Source organism: Sceloporus occidentalis, unplaced genomic scaffold, assembly GCF_023333645.1.
Source record: "Sceloporus occidentalis isolate IW3139 unplaced genomic scaffold, rSceOcc1.0.p SCAF_20, whole genome shotgun sequence".
Lineage (NCBI taxonomy): Eukaryota > Metazoa > Chordata > Lepidosauria > Squamata > Phrynosomatidae > Sceloporus > Sceloporus occidentalis.
Window position 1 is genome coordinate 3905524 of NW_028317000.1, and position 15870 is coordinate 3921393.

General features: G+C 40.3%; 1 protein-coding gene across 2 annotated transcripts; it reads left to right on the forward strand.

Moving 5' to 3' along the window:
• Positions 1-767: 767 nt before the first annotated feature.
• LOC149301786 (intelectin-like protein) lies at positions 768-5170 on the forward strand. Of its 2 annotated transcripts, XM_089482957.1 has the most exons (8): positions 768-856; positions 2016-2085; positions 2362-2526; positions 2747-2994; positions 3866-4024; positions 4217-4337; positions 4560-4663; positions 4887-5170. In XM_089482957.1, exons 2-8 carry the CDS (start codon positions 2025-2027, stop codon positions 5037-5039), a joined length of 1011 nt encoding a protein of 336 aa, XP_089339083.1. In that variant the 5' UTR covers positions 768-856; positions 2016-2024; the 3' UTR covers positions 5040-5170. The 2 variants fall into 2 exon arrangements, with proteins under 2 accessions (XP_089339083.1, XP_089339084.1); XM_089482958.1 differs by lacking the exon at positions 2016-2085 and having other exon boundaries at positions 776-856.
• The last annotated feature ends 10700 nt before the right edge of the window (positions 5171-15870 follow it).

Here is a 15870-nt window from a genome sequence, read left to right on the forward strand (position 1 = left end):
GTTGCATCACATCAAGGATTTTACCTGAGTTGACACCTGTCCTTTTTTACTTTATGGGATTTGCGAACATTGGTAAAACTTGAGCAAAAACAGGTCGAATTTTCCCCCCTCCATTTGCAGAAGTTAAATTCAGACTGAGAGGATGGTCTTGGGTCTGTTGGATGAGTGTTAAAAGATGAGGAGCCCCTCGGAACAAAAAAGGTGGCAACCTTAATTCAACACCAATATGACTGAATAGACAGGGAATCAGATTTTGGAGGACATATGTAGGGGTGGCCATGTTGGCCATGTAGAATAGCCAACAGAACAGGGATGCCTTTATTGCGCCAACCAAATGCAAAAAACACATGTTTCCAATTTATGGCAATCCTAAAGTGAACCTATCCTGGCGTTTTCTTGGCAAGATTTGCTCAGAGGAGGATCGCCTTTGCCTTCCCCTGAAGAGGCTGAGAAAGTGTGACTTCTTGCCCAATGTGGGTTTCTGTGGCCGAGCGGGGATTCGAACCCTGGTCTCCAGAGCCATGCTCCAAACTTTAGATGCCATTCAGACGTTCCTACACAGCAGGGAAAGGCTGGTGCTAATCCGTTTGAGTGTAAATTCATTTGATGGAGATGAAAAGTACAGGGATGAACCTGTCTATATTCTGCGCTTGCGTCCGCCGCAGGTCAACAAACCGCCGGACGCTGGCCACTTTCTCCCTGGGTTTCCCCATCTGCGGACAAGGGTCAGTTGGACGGAGGCTGAAAAGACCGAGGAGGGACTGGACACAAACAGAAGGTCAGAGATCTTTCCATTTACATGGCTGCTATCGGAGTTTAATTTAGGAAACACAGAGAAAGTTGAGCTCCAAAACAGGTGAGTTGGTGGAACCGACCAACCAACCACCAACATTTCTTCCTTCCGTGCCTCTTCTCTTTCCTTCCTTCCTTCCTTCCTTCCTTCCTTCCTTCCTTCCTCTCAACTTACATAACAAATTAGGTAAAAGACTTGGATGGTCTGGCCCTTTGTCCCTCTTTGTCGGTCGTTTGAAGTTGGTCATGGACTGACGGCAAATCCATGGTGTGCGTTTGCCAGTTCCTTCCTCCGAAATTTGGCCTCCATCCCCTGGCATTCTTCGGTGGTTCCCCTCCAAGCACTAACCAGCCCTGCTTAGCTTCCAACATCAGATGGCATCTGGAAATACCTTCAAGGTATTTAAGCAATGGTTCCCTGAAATGGATGCCAACCTCTCAATGCCAGGAACAGTCCCTCTCCGTTTTGGGAATGATCTTAGCAAGCCACTTCCTCAGTTCATCTCCCAACTGAGACAAAGGGGATCGGAGATGGGCCCTTCTTTTGTTTTTGGGAACCAGTGCTTTGTTGTTCCACGTTGTATTTGGAACTCCGTCCTGAGTTGCATCCTATTGTTTTTTTCCTTCCTAACATAAAATGCATCCCCAAATCCCAACGGATATTCATTGGGTGGTTTCGGACACAGTTCTGTTTTTGCACCTTGAGCTAATGTCTTGGTGGAATGGGCAGAACAGTTTGCGGTGGAAGAATAGGATCCCCAAATATCTCCATACCGCCTCCGACTTTCCAAATATCAAAAGTTAAGACTGTTCTTTGCTAGCCAACACTTCCCAAATCAGGACTTTTTGGGGAGGAAGATTGCAAGAGTTAGTGCATACTATATACCGTTGTACTGTCAAGATCCCACTTTTAACTATGGATCCTATACAGTCTTGGGCCTTGCCACCCATCCACCAAAGCAAATGACGGCGGCAGATTTTCACAGTTCAAATCCTGCTGCCGCGTGAGGTTTTGCAAGTGGTTTGCATCTGGGGAAAGTGGCAAACAAGGTTCGAAATATTTTGCTTTGAGATTGTGCAGCAGGGAAAGGACACTATCGCACCACATTGTTGCAAAGGTTTAACTCCATTTAAGATCTTTGCTTATCGCACAACAACATGTGATTCTCCCATTGAGTTGTGAGCAAGATGGATCCTTAGAGAGTGAATATTTGCTTTTCCAGAATAGGAAGATGAAGTTGTTTGGGATCCTCCTGCTTTGCGTGGCTGCGTTTCCTAGAAGTCTGCAAAGTGGTAAGTCTACATATAGCTATATCATTTGGGAGTCAAACGGATGCACATTCTTTGGGACAACATGAAGGCACACAACAACAACAACAACAACAACAGTGCAATATGCTTCTACCTTACTTAGGCTTTATGGTCACTTTCTGACCTTCCTCTTCCATTAACCCAAAAGACAGGAATAGGTGTCCCTTTGGACATTCAGCGGTTAAGTTAAAATTCTTGCCAATGTTCTCAATTCTTCTCTCTTTCTGGAAAGTAATGATCAGATACTCTTCTCTCCAGATACCAATGGCTGCATCACCTCCTTGAAAAGGGACATCCTGAAGCTGATGGTCAAATGGGAAGATGCCACTTGCCTCCAAAACCAGCAAGGTCTGCCCCCAAACCTTCTCCAGACTTTGCCCCGAAGTTGCAAGGAGATCAAGACAGCGCTGGAAGGAGCCGCTGGTGTGTGCGATGCATGGAGAGCAATGAGTCGGGTCCAGAACGCCTCCGGAAAAAGGGGATTTGTCTGGCCCACAATGAGTTGAAGGTCTTCCTCCAACTTAATGTGGGATTGACAAAATCCTGGGAATGCTGTTTTTTTACCCCATTGCAAAATGTAACCAGAGTTCATGCAATGGATGGAGAGGTTATGGTATGCAACCACCTGGATTTTCTGTTGCAGATGGTCTCTATTTTCTGGGGACGGAGGAAGGGGAGATCTACCAGACCTTCTGCGACATGACCACCCATGGAGGCGGATGGACATTAGTGGCCAGCATCCACGAGAACAACATCTATGGGAAATGCTCCCTGGGAGACCGCTGGACCAGCCAACAAGGGAACAACGCCAACTACCCGAGCGGAGAGGGCCACTGGGCCAAAAACTCCACTTTCGGGACGGCCGTGGGTTCGACCAGTGACGACTACAAGGTGCGGCCCTTCGGTGCTTGATTGGGACTTCCCAGGGCAAACGACAAGAGACAGGAAACACAGACACACAACACACTTTTGGTTATGCAGCTGATAGGATGGCATGGGCATCCCCTGGGATGGGGTCAGCCACGTTAGCCCCCCATGAGACCTCTCTTTGCAGCCAAAATTGGCCCAAAATGTGCTAGAAATATTCCCCATACCACTAGAGAGCTTTTAGGAGATGTCCTTTGGACCCCCATGGAGGGCCTTGGGACATCATTTTGCCCAGCTATGGGGCTGTACGGACCAACACTTTGTGCCAGCCTATGGGTTGGGTGAAGGCTGAGCGTCTGCATGCTCCAAGCCCTAATGATGCTGCCTGGGTACCATTTTGGCGCACGCCCTTCTAGACTGTGTGCACCATGACAATGCACCTTCTCTGATGCAGTGCCCACCATTGAAAGGGCATCATCATGGCTCACCTGCGCACCTAGGACACCACTTCTGGGAGCAAATTGCAATACATTGCAAAATTTGCTCCCTCCAGGGACCGGATTGGTACCTCTGCGATCCGGTGCCAAAAGGGGCGGCTGTATGCCGCCTATCTATATAGCCCCTATGTCCTTCTGTCTGATCCCACAGATGGCCCAGATATGTCCACCTCAAAATATTATCCCTCTGTTACAGTTACCTAGTGAAGATCATGTGTATGAATCTGGAACTCAGGACCTCTTCAATACTGAGAAAGTTTAAGGAGGGCATCAAGAAGGTGGGACCTCTCCAAAGGAGGTTGACCATGATGGCAAAACTCCCCAAAGCCAAGGACTATAAGGATGGAGCTATGGAGTAGATGACCCTTGCTGACCGTCAAATGTCCTTTGCTTTCCAGAACCCTGGCTACTATGACCTCCAAGCCAAGGACATGGCCATATGGCACGTCCCCAACAACAGCCCCATGAAGGAATGGCGGGACGCGGCCATTTTGAGATACCACACCGAGACCGGCTTCCTGGCGGCGGAAGGAGGCAACCTTCTCAGGCTCTACCAGGTAATAATAACAACAACAACAATAATAATTTATTTATATCATGCCTTATCCCAAAGGAATCGAGGCGAGTTGCAAGACCATCTTCCTCCGGATTATGGCTTGCACGCTTCTCTTTCTCCAAGCCACAAAGGTCAAGCTATTTCTTAGGCTCCTCTTACCTTTGTATTAACGTAAATCTGGATTTCCTTTTAGCAATATGCCGTGAAGTTTGGCATCGGAAGCTGCCCAGCCAACAACGGCCCAGTTGTGCCAGTTGTCTATGACACCGGAAACGCACAGCAGACCTCCTTTTACTATTCCCCCAATGCGAGAAGTAAGTCGGTTCCTCTGTTTCCATCAAAAACCTATGTTTGCCATAGTATGTGCTTTCTCCCGCTACGTATCTCGCATCTAGCGTGCTGGTTTTTGGAAGGCAACTTGCAATCCAGATTTCTAAGGCATGTATCTCCAAGGAGGTCCCACCATGGGTCCGTTGCAAAGAATGCAATTTAATGTGCACCGTCTTCATGCGCACACTTAAATTTTGTTTCCGCAGATGAATTTGTCCCTGGATTTATTCAGTTCCGGGTGTTTAACCACGAGAAGGCAGCTCTGGCGCTTTGTGCTGGGGTTAAAGCCACCGGCTGCAATACGGAGACAGTGAGTAGCTAGATAAACCTGAAATATTAATTCATTATTACCACAACTATCATTATTATTATCGGTTGCAATGGAGTTGTGCATGTGTCCAATGCAACCAGCCTCGGTTTGCAATCCAGTTACGCAACTTTTGGGGTGGATGAAAATGTTTCTGTACACGTTTCCAAAAATGCGTTCCACCTTCCGATCCCGCTTTATCATAGCAACGTCTCGCTTTTCCCAGTTCTGCGTCGGCGGAGGAGGCTACTTCCCTGAAGGCAACCCGCGTCAATGCGGCGACTATGTGGCGTTCGAATGGGACGGCTATGGCACCCACACAGGTTGGAGCGTCTCCAAAGCGCTCCTGGAGTCCGCCATGCTCCTCTTCTACCGATGATGAGTCCCTTGCACATAAATCCGTACCTTCGAAAGCACCGAACGCCAGGAAACATGGGAACATGGGGGACATTGTCTTTCCGCCTGCACACCTTCATAGTCCATGAGAACAATAAAATGCAGCTTACACAAGCCTTTTTGTCTCTTGTGCCATAGGCTTTTACCATTTCTAGGCATAATAGAAATATAATAATATAACATATATTATACAATGTGATAGGATTTTTATCGATGTTCTGTTATAAGCCTTATCAAGGTCTATTGAGACAGCATGGTATAGTGGTTTGAGCATTGGACCATGTCTCTTCTTATTTAAATGGGTTGTTGCACAGTCAAAGGGGAATTCGGTTACTTAGGGATATAATTTTGTATATATGATTATATACACTCACAAGTCATACTCTCTCAGCCTCAGAGGAGGGCTATGCCAACCCCACAGTTTATATATCTCATAATTTAAATAAATAAAGAAATATAAAAATAAATAATAAAATTAAAATTAAAATAATAAAAAAAATAAAATCCTAATCCTAATAATATCCCATTGCCTCCATGGATTTGGGGATCCAGGGGGCTCCTCTGGACTTGGCCCCATGGAAAGAAAAGAAGGGCTTGGGGCCAAAGGGCTGGAACCTGCCTCCCATGATCCCTGCGGCTCTTTTGGGAGCTCTAGTCCCAAAGGGCCATGATGGGTTCAAGTTTGTTCTCCAGGGCAGAAGGGTTTAGCCCTTCAGGAGGCCCAGGACCAAAGCCTTTGCCTCTCCTGCCCTTCATTATTATTACTGTTGTTGTTGTTGTTGTAAATGTGGACCCAGAGGCCAGCCCTGAGCCAGGAACCATGAGCCCCTTGGGGCCTGAGAATAATGAGCCAGCAACGCTCCCTTTTCGCCACCAGAGGGCGCCCCAGGACAGGGAAGCATCATAATAAGCGTCAAGAGGCCGAAGTGCGCAGTTTGAGCCACAGGAGGGCGCCCGAGAGAGAGAGAGAGAGCCAGGAAGGAGAGCACAAAAGCGCCTGAGAGCAGAATTGCGAGACAAAGGCCTGTTACAGACAGCCAAAATAAAGCTGCTTCGAGTCACAGTGGAGGTATGGTGTTTCAATGATGCATGTGTCCTAAGAGTCCAAAGGCCGCACCAAAGCCACGCTCCAGACTGTTTTTTCATTTTATTTTTTATTATTAAATTTTAGTCTTAGTCATTTAAAATTTAGTTTTACTGATTTTTAAAAAATGCAATCAGTTAAAAAAAGAAAAATTTAATAAATGTAAAAACAAAATTAAAATAAAACAATTTTTAAAAATAAAATTCAAGGAGTATTTTTAAATAATGCAAAGTTCTCTTTTCTAAGTAGGCTTTTAGCAAAAGGCGAAGCGGGGATTGAACTCGATTGTCATTGCTTTGGCTCAGTGCGCCATCAGTGGTAAAGGGGCATGGCCCTTCCCCACGTCATCTTGTGTTCTCCCCGTTCAGTGACGTCATTGGGAAAGAGCGCCTCATTCCTTGCTCTCGGGCGCCCTCCTGTGTCTCCACTGAGGCATGACACCCTGAAATAACAGCCGCCCTTTTGAAAGGGAAATAATAATAAAATAAGAGAAAAATATAAATATAAGTATTATACAAATAATATATAATATATAATAATTATACAAATATTATTATATATATAATATATTTTGAAAGACATAAAAATGAAATAAGAGAAAATATAAATATAAATATAATGTAAATAATATATAATATATAATAATTATATAAGTATTATTATATATAATATGAGAAATATATATAATGAATGAATTCACAATAATGAAATAAGACAAAAATAATAACATAAATATTATATAAATAATATATATAATGAAATAAGAGAAAAATATAAATATTATATAAAATATATAATAATTATATAAATAATATTATATATAATATGATAAATATATTTTAAAAGAAATAATAACGAAATAAGACAAAAATATAAATATAAATATTATATATATATAATGAAAAAGTATTGTAAAAGAAATTAAAATGATATATATATATATAAAATTTATACTATTTATATAGAATATTTATATTTTTATTATATATATAAAATAAAAAATATTTAAAAGAAATAATAATGAAATAAGAGAAAAATATAAATATTATATAAATAATATATATAATGAAATAAGAGAAAAATATAAATATTATTATATATAATATGAGAAATATATTTTAAAAGAAATAATAATGAAATAAGAGAAAAATATAAATATAAATATTATATAAATAATATATATAATGAAATAAGAGAAAAATATAAATATTATATAAAATATATAATTATATAAATATTATTATATATAATATGAGAAATATATTTCAAAAGAAATAATAATAAAATAAGAGAAAAATATAAATATAAGTATTATATAAATAATATATAATATATAATAATTATACAAATATTATTATATATAAAATATATTTTAAAAGACATAATAATGAAATAAGAGAAAATATAAATATAAATATTATATAAATAATATATAATATATAATTATATAAATATTATTATATAATATGAGAAATATATATAATGAATGAATTCACAATAATGAAATAAGACAAAAATATAAACATAAATAAATTATAAATAATATATATAATGAAATAAGAGAAAAATATAAATATTATATAAATATATAATATATAATAATATAAATATATATAATATGAGAAATATATTTTAAAAGAAATAATAATGAAAAAAGACAATATATATATATATATATATATATATATATAATGAAAAAGTATTGTAAAAGAAATAAAAATTATATATATATAATTTATACTATTTATATAGAATATTTATATTTTTATATATATAAAATAAAAATATTTTAAAAGAAATAATAATGAAATAAGACAAAATATAAATATTATATAAATATATAATATATAATAATTATATAAATATTATTATATATATGAGAAATATATTTTAAAAGAAATAATAATGAAAAAAGACAAAAATATAAATATAAATATTAAATAAATAATATATATAATAATTATAGAAATATTATATATAAAATGAGAAATATATTTTTAAACAATTTTTATTATATAAAATCACAGTTATTCACATGATTTCCAGAATTATACATTACACATCATATATAATCCCCATTGAGTATCATTATCTTTTCCTGACTCTGATCTTATTTAAAAAGTCCTTTGCCTTATTTATTGATTCTGTACCTCTTTTGTTTGTACAACACTGAGATTCCTTCAATTCTGTCCCATGAAGAGGGGATATTCCTTTTCATCAGTTCTTGAGTTAAGAATTTGTAGTCCTGACGTTTTCGAAGAGTTTCCACCGGCACGTCTTTAAAGATCTTAACTAAATGATTAATTAATTAATTAATTAACTAAATTGCGATGTGGGCTGCCAGTGTGTAGCTTTTTTGTAAAATCTCATTCCTCCATTTTGATCCAATAAAGGACACCACTATTTCTTTTAAAAGACATAATAATGAAATAAGACAAAAATATAAAAATAAATATTATATATATATATATATATATATATATATATATGTCTTATTTCATTATTATGTCTTTTAAAAGAAATAATAATGAAATAAGACAAAAATATAAAAATAAATATATAATATAAATATAAATATTTATATATTTATATATTATATATAATATATAAATATTTATTTCATCTTATTTCATTATTATGTCTTTTAAAAGTAATAATAATGAAATAAGACAAAAATATAAAAATAAATATATAATATAAATATAAATATTTATATATTTATATATTATATATATATTTATTTCATCTTATTTCATTATTATGTCTTTTAAAAGAAATAATAATGAAATAAGAGAAAAATATAAATATAAATATTTTATATATTTATATAATGAAAAAGTATTTTAAAAGAAATAAAAATGAAATATAAATATAAATAGTATATATATATATATTATTTATTTATAATATTTATGTTTTATATTATATATATATAAAATAAAAAATATTTTAAAAGAAATAAAAATGAAATACATATATATGTTATATTTATATTTTAGTTTTATTCCATTTTTGTCTTTTAAAATAGTTTTTTTATTTGTATTTCATTTTATTGCTAATTTTAAATTAAAGACTGATATAAAAATAAAATATCTAAACATTGTAATATTTTTTAAAAGGGGAAAATACAGTAAAATGGAAGATAAAATTAAAAAATACAAAACATTGTTAGTAAAATTCTTGAAACATAAAATAAATTAAAATTTAATATCAAATGGCAGATAATATAAAATATAAATTAAATTCCTGAGGGTCACGAGTCAGGGTTTTTATTAATATCAAAATAAAATCAGAATATACTGAAATATTTATTAATATAATAAATTAACAAATGTAATATGGGCCTAGAATACAAAAAAATTATTTAAAGTATAAATGAAATAAATCATGCAAAAGTTTAATTTTAAAAGAAGTAGTTTATTTTATTCTTTATTTTATTTAAGTTCAGATATATATATACAGACACAGATAATTATATATACAAAGATATATATATATATACACACACACACACACACACACAGATATACATATATAATTATATATATGTGTGTTGTATAATTATATGTCTCTATATACATACACATATACACACACACACATAATAACATAGGAGCCCAATGGTCCTTTCTGGGGAGCCCTAGGAGGGGAGGGAGGGATCGATCTCGAGGTCGATCTAGAGGCTGCAGCGCCCTCAGTATCCACAAGAGGGGGCCCTTGTATTAGGAATCTTCTTTATTAGCCACCTAAAAACAGGGTTTTAATGTGCTTTCCTATTGCAAGCCACCTTGGGTCCCTTTTTTGGGAATAAAAATAAAATAAATTATTATTATTATTATTATTATTATTATTATTATTATTATTCCCATCATCCCCAGACAATGCAGAATTTTGGGTGAGGCCGCTAAGCCAGTCTTTCTGCGCCTCAAAATGCTTTGGAATGAAATCCCCATCATCCTCTGTCCCTCAGGGGCGGGGGCGGCCATGTTTTCCCAAGGGCTGATGGGAATTGTAGTCCAAAAGGGGCCCTGCCGCTGCAGCCACGGAAGCACCTGCTGCTGCTTTGCTCTCTGCTGCCCTCCGGTGGCGCCCTTTGCGCACTGCAGGCTTCATGGCGAATAGCTGCGAGGCTTCTCTCAGGCGCCCTCCTGTGGAGACAACCGGCCAGCGACGATCGCATCACCGCAAACATCTCGCAATTCCGCTCTCAGGCGCTTTTGCGCTCTCCTTCCGGGCTCTCTCTCGGGCGCCCTCCTGTGGCCCAAACGGCGCACTTCGGCCCAATGATTAGTATTATGAGGGATCCCTGTCCTGGGGCGCCCTCTGGTGGCGGAAAGGGAGCGTTGCTGGTCCATTATTCTCAGGCCCCAAGGGACTCCCAGGCTGCTGGGAGTTGCAGTCTAACTAATTAGAACTGGCCCTTCATGGATCCCAAAACCTATGGATGCTTAAGTGCAATTCAGGAGTCAAAGGGGACCCTCTGGCCCTCTAAGACTGCAGTCCCTATTGTCCCTTCCCAGGCTGCTGGAAGTTGCAGTCAAACCAGTTAGAACAGGACCTTCATGGATCCCAAAACCTATGGATACTCTAGTCCTATTAAGTGCAATGGTGGTGTCAAAGAGGACCCTCTGGCCTTCTAAGACTGCAGTTCCCATCATCCTTTTCCAGGATGCTGGGAGTCGAAATCCAGGGATTCCAAAATGTCCTCCATTCTGACATCTGGTAACTCTGTCTCCGCCTCAAGAGGGTGGCTTTGGGGGGCCCTTGATAATGCTGAGGTGCTATGTATCCCCACAAGACAGAAGGGGCTTGGACCAGGGGGGCTTTGGGGGGCCCTTTATAATGCTGGGGTGCTATTTATCCCCAGAAGACAGAAGGGGCTTGGACCAGGGGGGCTTTGAGGGGCCCTTTATAATGCTGGGGTGCTATTTATCCCCACAAGACAGAAGGGGCTTGGACCAGGGGGGCTTTGAGGGGCCCTTTATAATGCTGGGGTGCTATTTATCCCCAGAAGACAGAAGGGGCTTGGACCAGGGGGGCTTTGAGGGGCCCTTTATAATGCTGGGGTGCTATTTATCCCCACAAGACAGAAGGGGCTTGGACCAGGGGGGCTTTGAGGGGCCCTTTATAATGCTGGGGTGCTATTTATCCCCAGAAGACAGAAGGGGCTTGGACCAGGGGGGCTTTGAGGGGCCCTTTATAATGCTGGGGTGCTATTTATCCCCACAAGACAGAAGGGGCTTGGACCAGGGGGGCTTTGAGGGGCCCTTTATAATGCTGGGGTGCTATTTATCCCCAGAAGACAGAAGGGGCTTGGACCAGGGGGGCTTTGAGGGGCCCTTTATAATGCTGGGGTGCTATTTATCCCCACAAGACAGAAGGGGCTTGGACCAGGGGGGCTTTGAGGGGCCCTTTATAATGCTGGGGTGCTATTTATCCCCAGAAGACAGAAGGGATTTGGACCATTTCTCTCTGGGTGGATCTCTTGCTCGACCTCTGCGCCTCTCTCTCTCTTTAGGTCGATCTCAGAGGCTGCAGTGCTCTAGAGTCGCCGGGGAGCTTCAGTCATAGATACATAGCAGGGGGTTGCAGTTGGGAAGGAGGCCTTCTGCTTTTTCCTGGACAACGAGATGCCAGGGTGGCATCAGCAGAGCCAACACAAGGTTAGTCTCCTCCCATCAAGTGCCTTTTACTAAACTGATTTCTTATTTCAAATACAGGTTGGACAGTAATACGAAATATTGGAATTCGGATGGGTGTTTCAGCCTGAGTCCCTGGGCCCAGGCTGGAACCACTGCCCGCAAAGGTCCCACTGATGTCAACCTCCATCACTTCACTGTCGGTGAATCCAGGCCCATGAGGAGACATCAAGCCCAGAACTTCAGCTGAGGATCCAACTGGCTTGAAGGGTCTGACACCGATTGGCATGAAGCTCAACTTGGAGAGATGGAGAAGGGTCTGGAACGAAAGAACGGAAGTAATGGTTATGACCCAAGAAGCCCTGAATGGCTGAGTTCCAAGCCCACTGGTCAAAGGTACCTCCAAAATAAGCCTGCCTTGACATGCTCAAAAGATAATGATGATTATGATCATGATCATCACAACCAGCCCTCCATATCCACAGATTCTTTATCCATGGATTAAACCATCCACAGATTGGGGGGAAAATACACATTCCAAAAAGCCAACCTTGATTTTTGTCATTTTATATAAAAGACATTATTATAAATTGATTTTAATTGGGACTTGAGCATCCACTGATTTTGATATCCTGGAACTAAACCCTAGCAGATACTAAGGGGAACCACTGTCTATTTATTTGTATCCCCCTTTTCCCCCACATTTGGGACACAAAGGAGTTTACAGATTAAAAAAAAAGAGGGGCGCTATATATATACATATACATACACACACACACACCACTCTCTTCCATGCCACCAGCATCCCTGAAGATGCCACCCACAGCTGAGAGCGAAACGTCAGGAATAAACTCTTCCAAAACACAGCCACTTAGCCCCAAAACCCCATAAAAAGCTATGGATGCCGGCTGTGAAAGCTTTCGACTTCATGCCGGTAAACATGAGTTTTCCTGCAAGCCTAATGTCCCCAGTATCTCTGCTTCTGGATCCAAGAAGAAGTCCTTCTTTCCCAGATCTGACAAGAGATGGAGCTCAAAAGAACTTACCGGCAGCAGAAGATGCTCAGCTTCAGAAAGCCAAGGAAGCCGAAAGATGCTGTTGGGAAAGGTGGCATTGCCATGGCCTTTTATACAGTCCATTTCAGGGCGTGAAAGCCGGCCTTAGATGCATTCAGGCATCAATTCCATAAAGTACAGCTCACCTGAATAGTTTTCTATATTCCCCTCCTGCCCAGTTTCGCTAGTTATTTCCAGTCACTGAACTTCATGTTCCGAAAGGGGTTGGAGGTGTACCTGGCATATACTTGGGCTCTTCTCTGTGTTCCTTTCCTTAACATCCCAGTGGTTTTGCTGACGAACCCTAATCCCAAAGGGGCAGCTTGGCAACATAAGTCACCTCTTGATGGATGTTTTGCACCCGACTCCAAGACGCCTGCGTCTCACATGAAAGTCCATAGTATCACTCTGGCTGAGATGCCAAGGAAGATACCCCACAAAAGGGGTTGGGAGGGCAAGGAGGGTCTAGGAAGAAGCTTTATCTTTGCCAATGGCTTGAACCTCACTGGGGTTCAACTTATTTAATTTATTTAATTATTTACTTATTTAATTTAATTTAAGTTATTTACTTATTTAATTCAGTCCTGCCCAGGAATGGACACAATGGCTTTTTAGGTTGCTGTATTGCACTCTCCTAGAGTTGGAAGAGACCCCCGTTCTGCCACGCAAAGCCCTCCCTGCGACAGATGCCCACCCAGACTCTGCTTAAAAACCACCAAAGAAGGAGACTCCATCACACTCCTAGGGAAGCTATTCCACTGTCGAACAGGAATGGCCCTCAAATGTTGAGGTGGGAATGCGATAAAGGGACCTTCAACAGCTGTGCCAAAGAGTGTCGGGCATGAGACACAAATAGCAACGGCATCATGGCAAAGGACTTGTGGGCGAGTTTGCTGATACACTCCCATGGTGCCACCTGGCACAGATGATCTGTATGCGCACTTTGCTTTGTCGGCATCTTTGCAAGCATGGAAGGAGAGGGGAATGAAGAAGTGGAAGGGAAAAAACATATTTGTATGCATGCATATGCATAGTTGCATGTATGCATATGCAATGAGTGTGTGCATGTATCATACACTCATTGGAACACTGTACAGTTTGAGTCTCCCTTTTCCGGATTCCCAAAATCCAAAATATTCCAAAAACTAAAACATTTTCATAGGTGGCTGAGATAGTCACACCATTATTAGTATTATTAACATTATTATATATCCCACCTTTATTCCACTACAGCCAGCCCTCCACATTCGCTGTGGTTAAGGGTGAAGCACCCCTGGGAATGTGGGGTTTGGATCCAGGACCCTCCGTGGATAACAAAATCCGTAGATGCTCAAGTCCCATTAAATATAATGGCAGAGCAAAATGGTCTCCCTTATATAAAAATGGAAAATCAAGGATTGCCATCTGGAATTTATACTATTTTTTAATATTATCAAGCCGTGGATGCTTGAATCCGTGGATAAAACATCTGTGGATAAAGATGGCCAACTGTGTATGTATGTATGTATGTATGTATTGAAATTCGGAAACATGCAAGAAACAAACATACAGACCCTTAAACAACGAGACACTAATTTGTGTTTTCAAAATAGAACTTGCGTTCCTAACTTTGTGTGTTAATAAACCTTTTTAGTTGTGTTGTGTATGTGTGTATTGGTGTAAACTTCCTTGACATTGGTGCCAGGAGAAAAGCAGGGCAATAAATGGAAGAGAATAACATAAAATGTGTGCACTCCGCACCCTGGCCAGTAGCGCAAAAGATATACCCAATTTCCCTCTGCTTAGGCTGGTGTTATGTCCCTGAAGGATTTTTGGATCAGTTTTTCTACTATGCAAAGGGTGAGCGCGCTGTGCATTGCAACTCCCATGATCCTGAGCCGGTCGAGCCAAAGCTGATGGGAGTTGCAGTCCAGTATTATCTGGACTGTTGCCCATCTTTGCAGCTGATAAAATGCACAAAGCAGCAGTGTCTCAAATCAGGGTTTCGTGCAACTTTTGGGGGTCCTTTTCCTGTTGTGGTTTGTTACTCAGAAAGGAGCTGCCTTCCAACTGCCTGAGAAAATATAAACCCAGTTTTGTGGGAGGAAAGAGATTAGGAAAAAGCAGAGCCAGCATCAGTTCAAAGTTCAAGGAAAGTTAGATGCTACTTTTGTGGAGCCCTTGAGCTTCAGCTGCATTGGCACCGTTTCCATTCACTGTTCTGGGATGCATTCTTGTGGCGCATTTTGGGATTTCCTTACCAAAAAAGTATTGTGAGGCTCTGGTTTGTCAGACTGCCACTCCCAGCATCCCTGATGGATGGCAAGGCATGATGGGATTTGCAGTCCCTCTGCATCTGGAGAGGGTCAGGATTCTTGGCCTGGCTGGTTCAAAAGCAATTCCATTAAAAATACAGCATTTTGCACATGCCAAATAGTTGTGCGGTCTATATAATGCTAACTAGGCATTCAATTCATGTTGTCTAAGTCATCCTTGTTGTTGTTGTTGTTGTTGTTGTTGTTGTTGTTGTTGTGTGCCTTCAAGTTGTGTCTGATTTATGGTGACCCTAACATGGGGTTTCATTGGCAAGATCTGTTGAAAGCGGGGCTGGCCTGGAACAGGTCCATTTTGAATCGATTCATTCGTCAATGTGAACCGCAAGCAGGTTGTTTTATTTTATTTTGCAGCAAGAAAATGCTATCGGGGCAAAATGTGGTGAGAACCACTCTCCGCTGCCGAACCGATCCATCGATTCTGATCGCAATGCGAGTTATTTGTCAGTGGGAACGTGCCCCAAATATCAAAGGGATCCAGCCCCATGGAAAGGCCCACAGGCTTTTGCAGAAAGGACAAGCTTTCTGGATCTCAAATAAGGGACACCCCTTATAATAAGGGATATCTATACTGTAGAAATGATCCAGATTCACACCCCTTTAAATGGTCTAGCTCCATCCTCCAGAGTCCTAGGAATGGAAGTCTTTCACAATCTTGAGCCTTCTCTGCCAAAGTGTGCAGGTGTCACACCGAACTACCAAACCCAGGCTTCTGTAGGATGGA